General features: G+C 37.9%; 1 protein-coding gene across 7 annotated transcripts in view; it reads left to right on the top strand.

Moving 5' to 3' along the window:
• aopep (aminopeptidase O (putative)) overlaps positions 1–12828 on the top strand; it is a 200846-nt gene that overhangs the window by 69733 nt on the left and 118285 nt on the right. For all 7 annotated transcript variants that reach the window (XR_009806800.1, XR_009806805.1, XR_009806802.1 and 4 more), the window contains one exon: positions 11433–11646. Coding sequence is in view for 4 of the 7 variants with exons in the window: in XM_061900554.1 (XP_061756538.1) it covers positions 11433–11646 (214 nt within the window). In the remaining 3 variants the exon portion in view is untranslated. The remainder of the gene's footprint in view (positions 1–11432; positions 11647–12828) is intronic.

Raw genomic sequence — 12828 nt, 5'->3', positions numbered from 1 at the left:
AGCCATTAGGTTTTCACATTGTTGTGTGTGTAAGCACGCACACAAATGTTGAACACCCTACCATGCGGGTAGACTTGACGGCTCCCTGATGTCAACTGTTGTCAGTCAGCGTGTCAATGAACGTGAAAGATGCCGTTGTTTTACGTCTTCGCCACGGTGGGCTGACACCGTTTGTCACCGTTGCTGATGGATTCCGCCTCCCTCCGAGGAGCGTGTGCAAACGGCGTCGCTTGAAAGGCTGTCTTTGTGTTTTCACGCTCCCTCACGCACATGTGCACGGCTGGAACTGACAACAAAGACGCGCTATCCATTTGTATAGAGAGTGTGATTTAGGCTACATAGGCAAGTCATAAGGCTAATGTTAGTAGCGTCTGCTGTTCCATCGAGAGCTTTTCTTTGAGTAATCAGAAGAAACATGGGATTACATTTGAGGTGCTGTCTTGGGAAGCATGCCCCTAAGACCTTCTTGTGTGATGTTTAACAACAAAAGCTGCTTTCTATCTGATTAGTATCCTAATAGAAACAAAAGATAGCCGAGTCTTTCAAAGTGGCTCTAAAATGTAAATCCAGCCGTGAAATGTGGAGTGTAAAACATGGAAGTATCTCAGATATTTTTACGATAGTTAAAAAGCACACCGACATAAATTCTCCCACTCACTTCAGGTCAACATAGGATAGGGACTGTAAGATCTCTTGAGCATGAAACGACCTCCCTCAACAAGCTAGTGTTGTTAAACGGTCCAGGGGAAAAGAGAGTGCATTCATCCTCACCTTTCTGACCCCTATTCTGTCACTCTTGCATTGAAGAATAGCATGCCTCTCACGCACAGTGGGCTCAAAACCCCCTCCGGGCCATTTGGAGCCACTAATGTAAGACACAACGTAAAACGAACGCCCAGGAAAGGTCTTCAGCTGTGACCTTGACTTTGATTCTTTGCTCTGTTTTGTCAGGGCGGTCTCATGGTTAACAGTCACATGTCCTGCGTTCCTATGCTGGAATGTTGACGTCGGATTTATTTTCTGTTAAGGGTATCAAATGGACCTGAGCACCTGGGATCCACATATTCCCACAATAATTAGGCTGTGACCCATTGTAATCAATTTTAAACCAAGCAAATTAATTATTGTAGGAGGTTGGAATATTTATGCACTACGATTATGATTACTATTCAGGGGCTACAATTCCATTATAAATTGATTATTTATGCATCTTTAATTATTATATTGTATGTTATTGATATATTGTAAATTATTATGTATCATAAGTGTGTTATATTTCATTGTTAATAATGTCTATAAAAGGCTACTCCTTTGGCCAGTGGCGTATCTGGTATTGCATAATTTTGGATATTTACAGGTGACACAAAAAATATTACAACATGGTGCAAAAGTTAATATGAGCAATTCAACTTCAAATGTGAAACTAATATGTGATACAAACACATTACATGCAAAGTGAGATATGTCATGCTTTTGTTTATTCCAATTTTAATGATCATGGCTTACAGTTTTTAGAAATCCTAAATTGTCATTGATTTTCAATTATAGGTTTTCAAAAGCTGTTAGCCATAACCATAAAAATTATATCTAAAGAAGCCTTGACATGTTGGTACATTGTACATTTTTATTTTTGCTTTCTGAAAGAAAATTAATCGACTGTTTAGCAAATTATATATATATTTATATATATATATATATATATATATATATATATATATATATATATATATACACAAACACACATGTATGTATGTATATATATATATATATATATATATATATATACTGTATATATATATATATACACACACACATGTATATATATATATATATATATCCACACATATATATAGATATACAAATGCACATATATATATATATATATATATATATATATATATATATATGTATGAATGAATATATATACATATGTATATATAAATATATATATATGTAGATGTATACAGACTTATGTGCATACAAATACTTAGTGTTACTGGGATGAAAGGCCTCATCTTTTCTCCTGCAAACATATCGCTGGGTATTGTGGCCAAACATCTCAATTTTTGTTTCATCAGAACACAGAACTTTCCTCCAGAAGGTTTAATCTTTGTCTTTGTGATCAGCAGCAAGCTTCAGACAAGCCTCAATGTGTCGCTTCTGGAGCAAGTGCGTCCTTCTTGCATGGTAGCCTCTCAGTCCATGGCGATGCAAAACACGCTTGACTGTTGACACTGACACCTGTGTTCCAGCAGCTTCCAATTCATTGCCGACCTGCTTGTTGGTGATTCTTGGTTGACTCTTGATCATCCTGACCAATTTTCTCTCAGCAGCAGGTAATAGCATTCGTTATCCTCCTGATCGTGGCAGTGACAAAACTGTGCCATGCACTTTATACTTACGAACAATTGCCTGCGCAGTTGCTCTTGGGACCTTAAGCTGCTTTGAAATGGCTCCAAGTGACTTTCATGACTTGTTCAATTATTAATTTTTTTAGATCTGTGCGTAGGTAATTTGACTTTCCCAGTGTTGCGTTTATAACCGAGTCTAAAGACTGCATCACATGAGCCCTATTTAAATGGGCACAGAGAAGTCAACAGGTGTTGTCAATCATAATCACTCACATGAAAGTAAGAGGCCAGGCCATGAAGCTAATTTGATTTGATTATAACTTTTTAAAATTGATTATGTATGTTGCTGTATATGTATACTTTTGACCCAGCAGATTTGGTCACATTTTCATCCATCCATCCATTTCCTACCGCTTATTCCCTTTGCGGTCGTGGGGGGCGCTGGTGCCTATCTCAGCTACAATCGGGCGGAAGGCGGGGTACACCCTGGATAAGTCGCCACCTCATCGCAGGGCCAACACAGATAGATAGACAACATTCACATTCACACGCACATTCACACACTAGGGCCAATTTAGTGTTGCCAATCAACCTATCCCCAGGTGCATTTTCAGTAGACCCATAATAAATATGAACTTCAATCACTCTATCACAAAAAATAAGAATTGTAGTAATTATCGGAAACTCAAGACAGCCACAACATTATGTCCTTCAAAAGTGTATCTAAACTTTTGACCACGACTGTATGTATGTATGTATGTATGTATGTATATATATATGTATGTATGTATTGAACACAGATAAGCAGATGTAAAGCATCCATGTTTCTATACTTGAACTTCTGAGGCACATAATTTAAAAGTCTATCTAACTGTATCCACATGTTTGATGGCCGCATTGCCGAGAATGTGGTAAAATGTATCGTGATAATCTTCGAGACCCCATAAACCACGTGCGGCTGTACGATAATTACAGATGATTTTCTAAATAGATCCCCTTTGGGGGTCACAAAAAGCCTAAAAGAGCCTTTGGGGGCTTGTTGGAATTTACAACTTTGCCTTGAAGTCATGTGTCAAACACAAAAGCCTCTTAATGCTGCTAATTTAATTTAATTGATTTTAGCCGCTAGTGGCCGAGTGATTGCGTTATAGAGAGGATGTTCTTAGTGGAGGATTTTACCAAGGCTTTGGGCAAGAGTGCTCAATGATTTTGTAAAAACTTTTTGTTTTACTTCCATCCATCCATTCTATTGCTTGTCCCTATCAGGGTTGTGGGTGGTGCTGGAACTTATCTCAGCTACATTCTGGGGGAAGGTGTACTTGAGTGTGGAAAATCAAGTCATGAATTCTCGAGCAGATGTCATCTTCTTTTACTCTGATTCATGTAGGATTTTTCTTTGCTATTAATCATTTTGGTAACACTTTGGTATGAAGAACATATTCACCATTAATTATTTGCTTATTAAAGTAACAAAGACTTAATTTTGAGTTATTTAGACAGTAGGGTAACATATAAGGGTTAGGGTTACTAATAAGAAATAATTCTGAGGTTATTGAGGGAAGACTCTTAGTTAATGGCTTACCGGTTGTATAATAAGGCCATGCAGAATAAGGCATTAATAAATACTTAATGACTACTTAACAGCCAAATGTCACTAATTTGCATGTCAATAAGCAACTAATTAATGGTGAATGTGTTCCCCATACGAAAGTGTTACCAACATTTTTTTCCTCTTCATTTAAAATGGGGACAGCACATGTTATTGAGTATATACATATGTAAATATGTCAGATTTGACAATAAACAGAGACAAATGCCAATATCACCATCACAGAGTCATTCACATTCAGTTATTTCAAGGAGATCTCCAAAGACTTGTACTTGCTAAAAAATAAAAATAAAATATAGACTCAGGTACTGTACTGTAAAGTGCTGTAGTGCAGGTGTTGTTAACCTTTTCGACCTCAGGGCCCAACTTTTCCACTACAGAGGGACATGGGTCCGACCAAATATTAACGCTTAATTAGTCACATCACTCTTGATTTTAATCATATTTAATGATGTCTAAACTACCTGTTGTGCGGCGTGGCTCGGTTGGTAGAGCGGCAATGCTAGCAACTTGATGGTTTCAGGTTAAATCCCAGCTCCGCCATCTCAGCCACTGTCGTTGTGTCCTTGGGCAAGGCATTTTACCCACCTGCTCCCAGCGCCACCAACACTAGTTTAAATGTAGCTTAGAGATGTTGATAATGGGTTTCACTATGTAAAGCACTTTGAGTCTACAGAGCAAATTGCTATATAAAAACTTTTGATTGGTTGATTACTTACAGTTTACAACCTGTCAAATGATATGAAACCATATTACAAATATTTATTTAACATATAAACTTTAGGCTTAGGTTAGGCTGATTAGAAAAAAAGTACAAACCAAAACTGTTGAAAACTACATTAATATACCATTATTTAGTGCTAAAATATTTATCCATCCATTGTCTCCTGCTTGTCCCTCTCAGAGTTGTGGGGGGGGGGCTAAATAAATTGAATTAATAATAAATAAATATGTTTCTTAACTAAACTGTCAATAAAATTTAATCGCAAATGAAAATTCAGATTTACCACTTTAGTCATATTTTTTGCGCTTAAAAGGGAACTGCACTTTAATTTTTTACAATCATTATCAGAGACGAGCACATATTTATTCATTTTTAGGATCCCAAAGATTAAAAAAACGCTTGCAAAACGCAGCTAATGGGGGTCACCGTTCTACCCTTATGAGCCCTCTAAAATAACTTCAAAACCCTCCAATATTTATATACAACACTGCAAGTGTATATATAATTTAGTAACAGACACATTCATAAAAGTGTGTAATATGTTTAATATTTACCGTATTTTGGTCATTTTATGCATTATCAGAACTTATTTCCTCAGCGCATTTATTTCAGTTTCCACAGCACTGACGTCCGACAAATGTGTGTTCCTACTTCCGGAAACAAACGCGAGTGCGTTGTAATCATGGCAGACCTGGTAATAAACAACAAAGATGACTATTTTTGTACAAGTGAGGATTCAGAACTTTATCTTTTTGAACCTGAATATACTGAGGATAAACTGCTGCTTATATAAGCGAGCATGAAGAAAGGCTGGAACGTTGGAGCAGTCAGACGTCGAGAGAGTGAGGTCGTCGTGGCTCGAACCTGTAAATTTTGAACTTGGAGCCAAGCTATGCAGACAAATATGGCTTGCTTACCCAAAGTCAACTTGAATAAACTTCCGCTGACAGCTGGAACAAACAGACAACTGTCCATCCAGTCAGTCTCTATAGTACTATTAGTAATACACATAGCACACCATGCCCGTTATTATAACTACATACAGTGTGGAGTTTGATGTGTACAAACAAAACATGAAATGTGGGCTAATACTTTACAGATACTGTAATAAGATTTTAAAAATTTCTTCAGTCAAGACAAATTGGTGTCCAATCGCATTGTGTTGTGCATTGCAAACTCAAAAAGTGCTGACACAAAAGCTAGTTTATCTCTTGCCGTAGCTAGTTCATGGCTAATGCATTAGCACGCCGTCCCAAGTCAATGTACTACTACGCTAGAAAAAGAGTTAATCAGTGTTTGATCTCACAATAACAATGTTGCTACAGTTTGGTTATTACACAGTTTACGGAATGTAAATCCTACTCAGTGGCCTAGTGGTTAGAGTGTACGCTCTGAGATCGGTACGTTGTGAGAGCAAACCCCGGCCGAGTCATGCCAAAGACTATAAAAATGGGACCCATTACCTTCCTACCATGAATTGATTAACGTGGACCCCGACTTAAACAAGTTGAAAAACTTATTCGGGTGTTACCATTTAGTGGTCAATTGTACGGAATATGTACTGAACTCTGCAGTCTACTAATAAAAGAATCAATCAATCCATCAATCTTGTTTGGCACTCAGCATCAAGGGTTGGAATCGGGAGTTAAATCACCAAAATGATTCCCAGGCTCGGCCACCGCTGCTGCTCACTTCTCCCCTCAGCTCCCAGGGGGTCAACAGGGGGATGGGTCAAATGCAGAGGACAAATTTCACCACGCCTAGTGTGTGTGTGACAATCATTGGTACTTTGACTTTAAGTTTAACTTTCAATGAGGCGTTGTTGTTGGTTTTTGGATGCATTTTTTAAGTGATTTAGCAACAGAATGAATTCCTCCACCAAGAAGTTGCCGATTTTTGCAAATTAAAATGGGGAAAATACTAACATTTTGTCTTCTTGTCTTTCATTAGAATTGTGAACGATTCTCCTTTTGGAAACTTCTCTATGATTTTACCTCCAGACTTCTTCTGTGTGTTTGAGATTGCCATTGGTGCCACAAGTGGTGTAAAAGTGGATTACAACTGAATACCACAGCTGAGAAACAGATATTTTTGGCAGCCATCTAGGTACGCTCGCAGTCCAACAATGAGCCTCGGCCCTATGGTTAAGAAACACTGCTGTAGTGTGTTGCACATAGCCTAAATGAAGGATGTATACATATAGACTGGCTTATGTATGTGCTCAATCGTAACATTGCATGTATTGCCTTTTACTGTTGTATTTATTATTTTAAGTGGTGACCAATCTGTTTACTTTTGAAACAAGCTTTTAATTGACCCTCTTACTGCAGGTGGTATACTATTCCATAGTACTTATCTCTAGTGATAAAAAAATGTTTTGACCAAAATGTTTTCCACATGAACTCACTCTTTTATAAGCTTTTTTTCTCGCACTAAGTTTCATTAATCGATTTTATCACATGAAAAAAAAAAATACCAATGTTAACACTTACAAAACGCTATGTCATTTATTTCATAGACTTTAGATCAAAGGGCCACAAGCTATAATAAATAGGAATTATATTACCTAGTAAGTTACAAGAGAAACCTTCTTGTTTTAGTGTGTATAAAATTTGACAAGACAAAATGGTACAATAAAAAAGGTAAATGATGACTTTAATATTTCCTCGTCAAGCAGTTCCTCACTTGGCTTCTCCGTGCTTATTTTTGTTTTTACATGCTTTTTACTGTGTGTATGTGTGTGTGAGTGTGTTTTTTTTTTTTTTTTAGATTAGGGTTGTATTTATGTAATGAAGGTGGGAGGCACTGTTGTTCAAATGGTTATAAGTGTAAAACACTTTATATGTATAAAAAGTAAGGCTGTCAAGTGGTTATTTTTTAATCATAGTAATCATTCTCTTGAATTGTGATTATCATGATTAATCGCAGGTTATTACTCGCTTACCAAGTTAACATTTGCTTAAGAAAATACCACAATATTTGGACACAAATGCAATTGTACTGTCAGAATGTCATCCAAGTATGTTTTTAAATGTTTTACTCACTGAAAGTAATTGATTTGCTCAAAACTTGGTGACAGTGTAGTGAGATTTAAGTACACATTTTTAAATTATTTGCAATAAAACAGCAAACAAGGTATTGATAGTAAAGACACGCGCAAACAACGTAACATTGTGCGCCATTTGTATCTGAATTTAATCTTCCTTTAAAGCAGTTGTTCAAATAAACAAGCTCATTTCCCGTTATTTGATGACAGTGCTGATTGCTTTTTTTTGATACGATGCGACCCCAGGTATTTACAATGACCAATTCCCTGGTAATTGTAAGTAAGCAAAATAGTAAGCAAAATAAATTCAGCATCAGCCAGAAGTTGCAACATGTTGCTCTTGTTTGTGTAGCACAGTTTGTTTATCCTTGTTAGATATTTGCTCCTCCAGTTTGTACGACGGATCAACTTGGGTGACACGCACGACATCTTCTTGCAGCTCTTTGTCTTCATTGATGTCAGATGTCGACTGTGCATTTTGCAAAAGCATTATAAAATGTATTTACTTATGTTTACAACACTGACGCAAGTAAACTCCGCCAGTGTTGTTTGTCATCCTCAGGCCTCGTTTACACTGAGGTTATCCTTAACCGGATAAATTCCACTTAACCTTATCCTTGACCATACACACACAATGGTCGTTTAAGAACCCCCCTCCGTCCCAACCCGTCCGCCGGCGCAACGTGACCTAATACGCATGCACGGAAAATGCGCACGTCATAGTCACGTCCAGTGTTGCTTTGTGTGCAAGTTCTTAAATGTAACTTATCTGAACAATATCCAGTGTTTTGGTATTTCAATTAACTGGAATCCAGTTTGCTGTGGGGCCCTATTATAGTGAATCACACCTGAGCCATCATAAATTAATCAAATCTTTATTGGACACGTGAAAGTAAACAATGTGACAAAGAACATTTTACATCAGTCAATCTCGGGATCCAGATATCTGGTCAGGACACTCCTCACTCTTTTGCCCTCACCTTCATGGTCCATTTGTTTTTGGTGACAGTATATACTCTGGACCTAGACGTTGAGTCCGCGACATACATGGTGGATAATAACTGATACAATCTGCTTTGCCTGTCCAAAAGCATTCGCCGTTTTTTTGTAGTCTTCCCTCGACGGCCAGGTGATACAAAGCACACGCTGCCTTTTTTATCACATCCATGGGAGCCCGCATTCTCGTTGTCTCTCCTTCGACAAATGGATAAAGTTTTTCGGTTAGAATCACAGCTGAGCTGTACATTTTAGTTCTCTTGCCGTGTGAGACGTGTTGTACCCGAAATAGCTGCAATCGCTTTCTCTCAAGGTATTCATGTGTGATTTCCACAAGTGTCTGTAGAGACGGAAAGCGATGTAGGGCATGTCTGGACGACTCGCCTCCATATTTCCAGTGGTTAGCTCCGAGTTAGGAAACCGCTTTATCATGAAGCTGGCTGTGGCGCGTTCTTTCTGATGTCACTTCATGTGTGGTGCGCAGTCTTTCTGGCGTCATTTCCTCTCTGAACTCAGTTTGTAAACGATCAATGAGTCTATAAAAAGCTATGAGCCAAAGTTTCAAGAAATATATGGCGCACTTTACCCGTGTAAAAATTTGTACGAGGAGGGGAACCTTAACGCTGGTTTAGTGTAGCTGAAACGGGGCTTAGGCTAAATAATTATTCGTTTAAGGGGTTATCCGGCTTAGTATAGACATAGCCTCAGTCGAGGTAGCAGTCATGCTAACGGCACCATCCTCACATACGTATTTGCTTAAACTTGGTGTGTGCCGATGATAAGAAAGTTTGTCGCAGCAATACCAAAAAATTACCTTAGTTGTATCTAAATTTCTGTCGGAATGTGTTTTCAAGCGGAATAAAGGGCTTCGGATTTTTGGCTAAAATCAATTGCCAGAGCCATATTGAAAGGCTAGCATCATCGTTCACTATAGTGCTACACCTAATATTTCCAAACTATTATGTGGAAAATAACATTGCACGGCTATGACACGATGGAGAAATACTGTGAGTCTTTAGATAAGAAGTCCCTTTGTCGTTACAAGGAGCAAACAACTGTAATTGGATGCAAGAATCCATACAAGATCGACAAGTCTGAATGGAGCAGACACCACAACATCTTCTCCGAAGTCTCATACATGGACTTTGTGAACTACTTGTTTTTTTTCAACCCAGCCCCTTTTACACCTTGAAGGACTTTCAAAATGATAAGAGTCTAGAAAGTTATGACCCCTTTGTTTAGGGATGTCTTTGTGAGGTTTGTGTTTATCTGCATAAACCCAGTGGACATCGTGTTGTCATGGCTGGAGTCATGCACTCACAGAAATGATCCGACCCAAGTTTGACACCCTGGATAAGCGCAGATAACCAATCTAATGTCATCTCAGCACACTGTAACTGTAAGGCAAGATTGGGAGATAAAAGTTCTCATGTCAATTCATCTTTGTTTTATGTGGAGGCTACCATCCAGATGAGAGAAATAAGTCCTTTTTTTTAATTTTTATCAATTAATAACAAAGTTATTTGTCCAAGCACATCAAGTTAATTCAGAGTAGGGCTGTCATCAGCTCAGTGGAATTGTGGTTAGAGTGTCATGGGAGGTCATGAGTCATACCAGAGACTACAAAAAATGGAACCCATTGCCTCCCTGCTCTGCACTCAGCATCAAGAGTTGGAATTGGGGGTTTAATCACCAAATGATTCCCCGAGCGCGCCGCACGCTGCTGCTCACTGCTTCCCTTGCCTCCCAGGGGGTGAACATGGGGATGGGTCAAATGCAGAGGACATATTTCACCACACCTAGTGTGTGTGACAATCGTCGGGAAATTAACTTTATTTAGTTTCGATTAATTTTTACTTAGAAAATGTTCTTACCGGAAATGAAATGATATGGACAAACACAAAGTTGTCATAGCACGTCACATCTCGGTTGATTGCGGCCATCATGCTCGCCTTCGCCGTTCACGCTTCTTTTCCGTCGCGTCTGTTTGTCCGGAAATACGCTTAGGAATTGAATAAAATCTTGTTTTATTTCTCCCACCTCGATTGTGTCAGCTGTCAATCGCACACGTCGTCCTTATTACCAGTGTCACTTGATAGATAGATAGCTAGTACTTTATTGATCAGCAGCAATGAGTGTGTTTACAAGCAAGGCCATCTAATATGGTCATCGGCAATACATTTTGGGAAATGTAGAAAAATCCAAAGCCCTCTAAACCTTCAGGTTTAAGCACAGTCGTAACAAACAATGTGATTGTCATGATAACGCAATTTTTTTTTTTTTTAAATCAATCATATGCGTCAATGGGTTAACATACACAGCCCTAATGAACAGAGCTACACAAATAAAGCTTTATTGGTTGATTTATTCTTCACAGAGGTGTTTTGTTAAATAAACTTCATATTTATTTTACTGGAGCCATACTGTTTATGTAAGCAATAAGATAAACAATACGATATTTTTAAGTTAAAAAATGCTTTGGAAATTAAATATAGATGTAAAACTACATGATAAAAATCTATAAAATACAATAAATAAAGTATGTTTTTATTTTTATTTTTTCAGTATTACGCCATACAGATTATAACAGAATAATTTAATACAATTTCCAGATAAATACATGTGATTGAAAATTTGTCTTCTGTGTAGTTTTTTATTAATATTAGTTACATTTATTGTTTTTCTTCCATCCTTTTTTCCCTCCAGCCCCCATATCATTTTCCTGTCTCAGAGCGTGCTGCATGTCGGGATCTCGTCTTCAGGAGTAAACAGCCAGTCTTTGTGTGGGTCCAGGCTGTGCCACGAGATTGCCCACTCTTGGTTTGGCCTGGTTATCGGTGCTAAAGATTGGACGGAGGAATGGATCAGCGAGGGTTTCGCTACGTACCTGGAGGATATAATCTGGGCCCAAGCACAGCAAGTACGGCACACTAAAATTGCTGCGCACTTATTGAAGTTTACTGCTGCTATTTCATGTAACTTAATTATCCAACACTTTCAAAAAAAACAAACACAAGTTAGTAGAGTTAAATTATGACATTGGATGAAACATTATTTCCAAAGAAACTGCTATGGGTGAAGGAGGATGCCAAAGACACGTGACAGAATTGCACACAGAAGGTTCCCATTATTGATGTCGTGCAAACGCGCCTCCTTCACCCGAAGCCCTGCAGTCACATGATCAAAACATCAGCAGCTGAAGACAATGATCCAGTGTATTCTCACGTGGGTTCAACTGGATACCAGTGGGGTCAAGGCGGGGTAAATGTGTGCATGTGTGGTCCGACAAGTAATGTCTAGATGAGTAGATTTTATTTGGAGACACCCAAAAACAAGAAGAGCAAATATCTACATGTACTAAAATAACAACACTGCATTCCAGGACGCTGGTTAACCTCTGATTTGTTTGGATTATGTATGAAACAGTTGATGCCATGCTAAATAATGGAAGTAGAATTACTTCCAAGGAACAACTATTATCATCAAACCTATTTTAACTTTACAGGGTCATTTTTTTTTTACTAAGAGTAAAAAGAAGTTTATCACAGCACTTTTAAAAGGGACTTATAATGATTTTAATCGTCTTCCCTGTGGTCCAAATAATACTGTATTGTATATTTTTTGGGGCAAACCTTGCTTATATTTTAATCCACAGTCACATTTATAACCAGTTTTTTTGTTTGCAATATGTTTATTTATGGAGGCATTCCCAGATTGAAAATGAGCCACTCCACACCCCACCCTGTCCAAAGTATCATATCATTATATATTATCATACTATCAAAGTATTGTAATTAGAGATGATCGATTATGGCTTTTTTACCGATATCCGATATTCCGATATTGTCCAACTCTTAATTACTGATTCCGATATCTTCCGATACATACAATTGTGGAATTAACACATTATGCCTAATTTTTTTGTGATTCCTCGCTGGAAGCATTAAATAATGTAAAAAAATGAATCAACTCAAGTTATGGAAAAAAATGCCAATATGGCACTGCCATATTTATTTTGGAAGTCACAAAGTGCATTATTTTTTTTTAACATGCCTCAAAAAAGCAGCATGGAATTTGGGACTTGAGAGAGCATGAGGAGGTT

The sequence above is a fragment of the Nerophis ophidion genome, linkage group LG01, assembly GCF_033978795.1.
Source record: "Nerophis ophidion isolate RoL-2023_Sa linkage group LG01, RoL_Noph_v1.0, whole genome shotgun sequence".
NCBI lineage: Eukaryota > Metazoa > Chordata > Actinopteri > Syngnathiformes > Syngnathidae > Nerophis > Nerophis ophidion.
The sequence above is the reverse complement of the archived record's forward strand: the minus strand, read 5'-3'. Positions and strand labels throughout refer to the sequence as shown.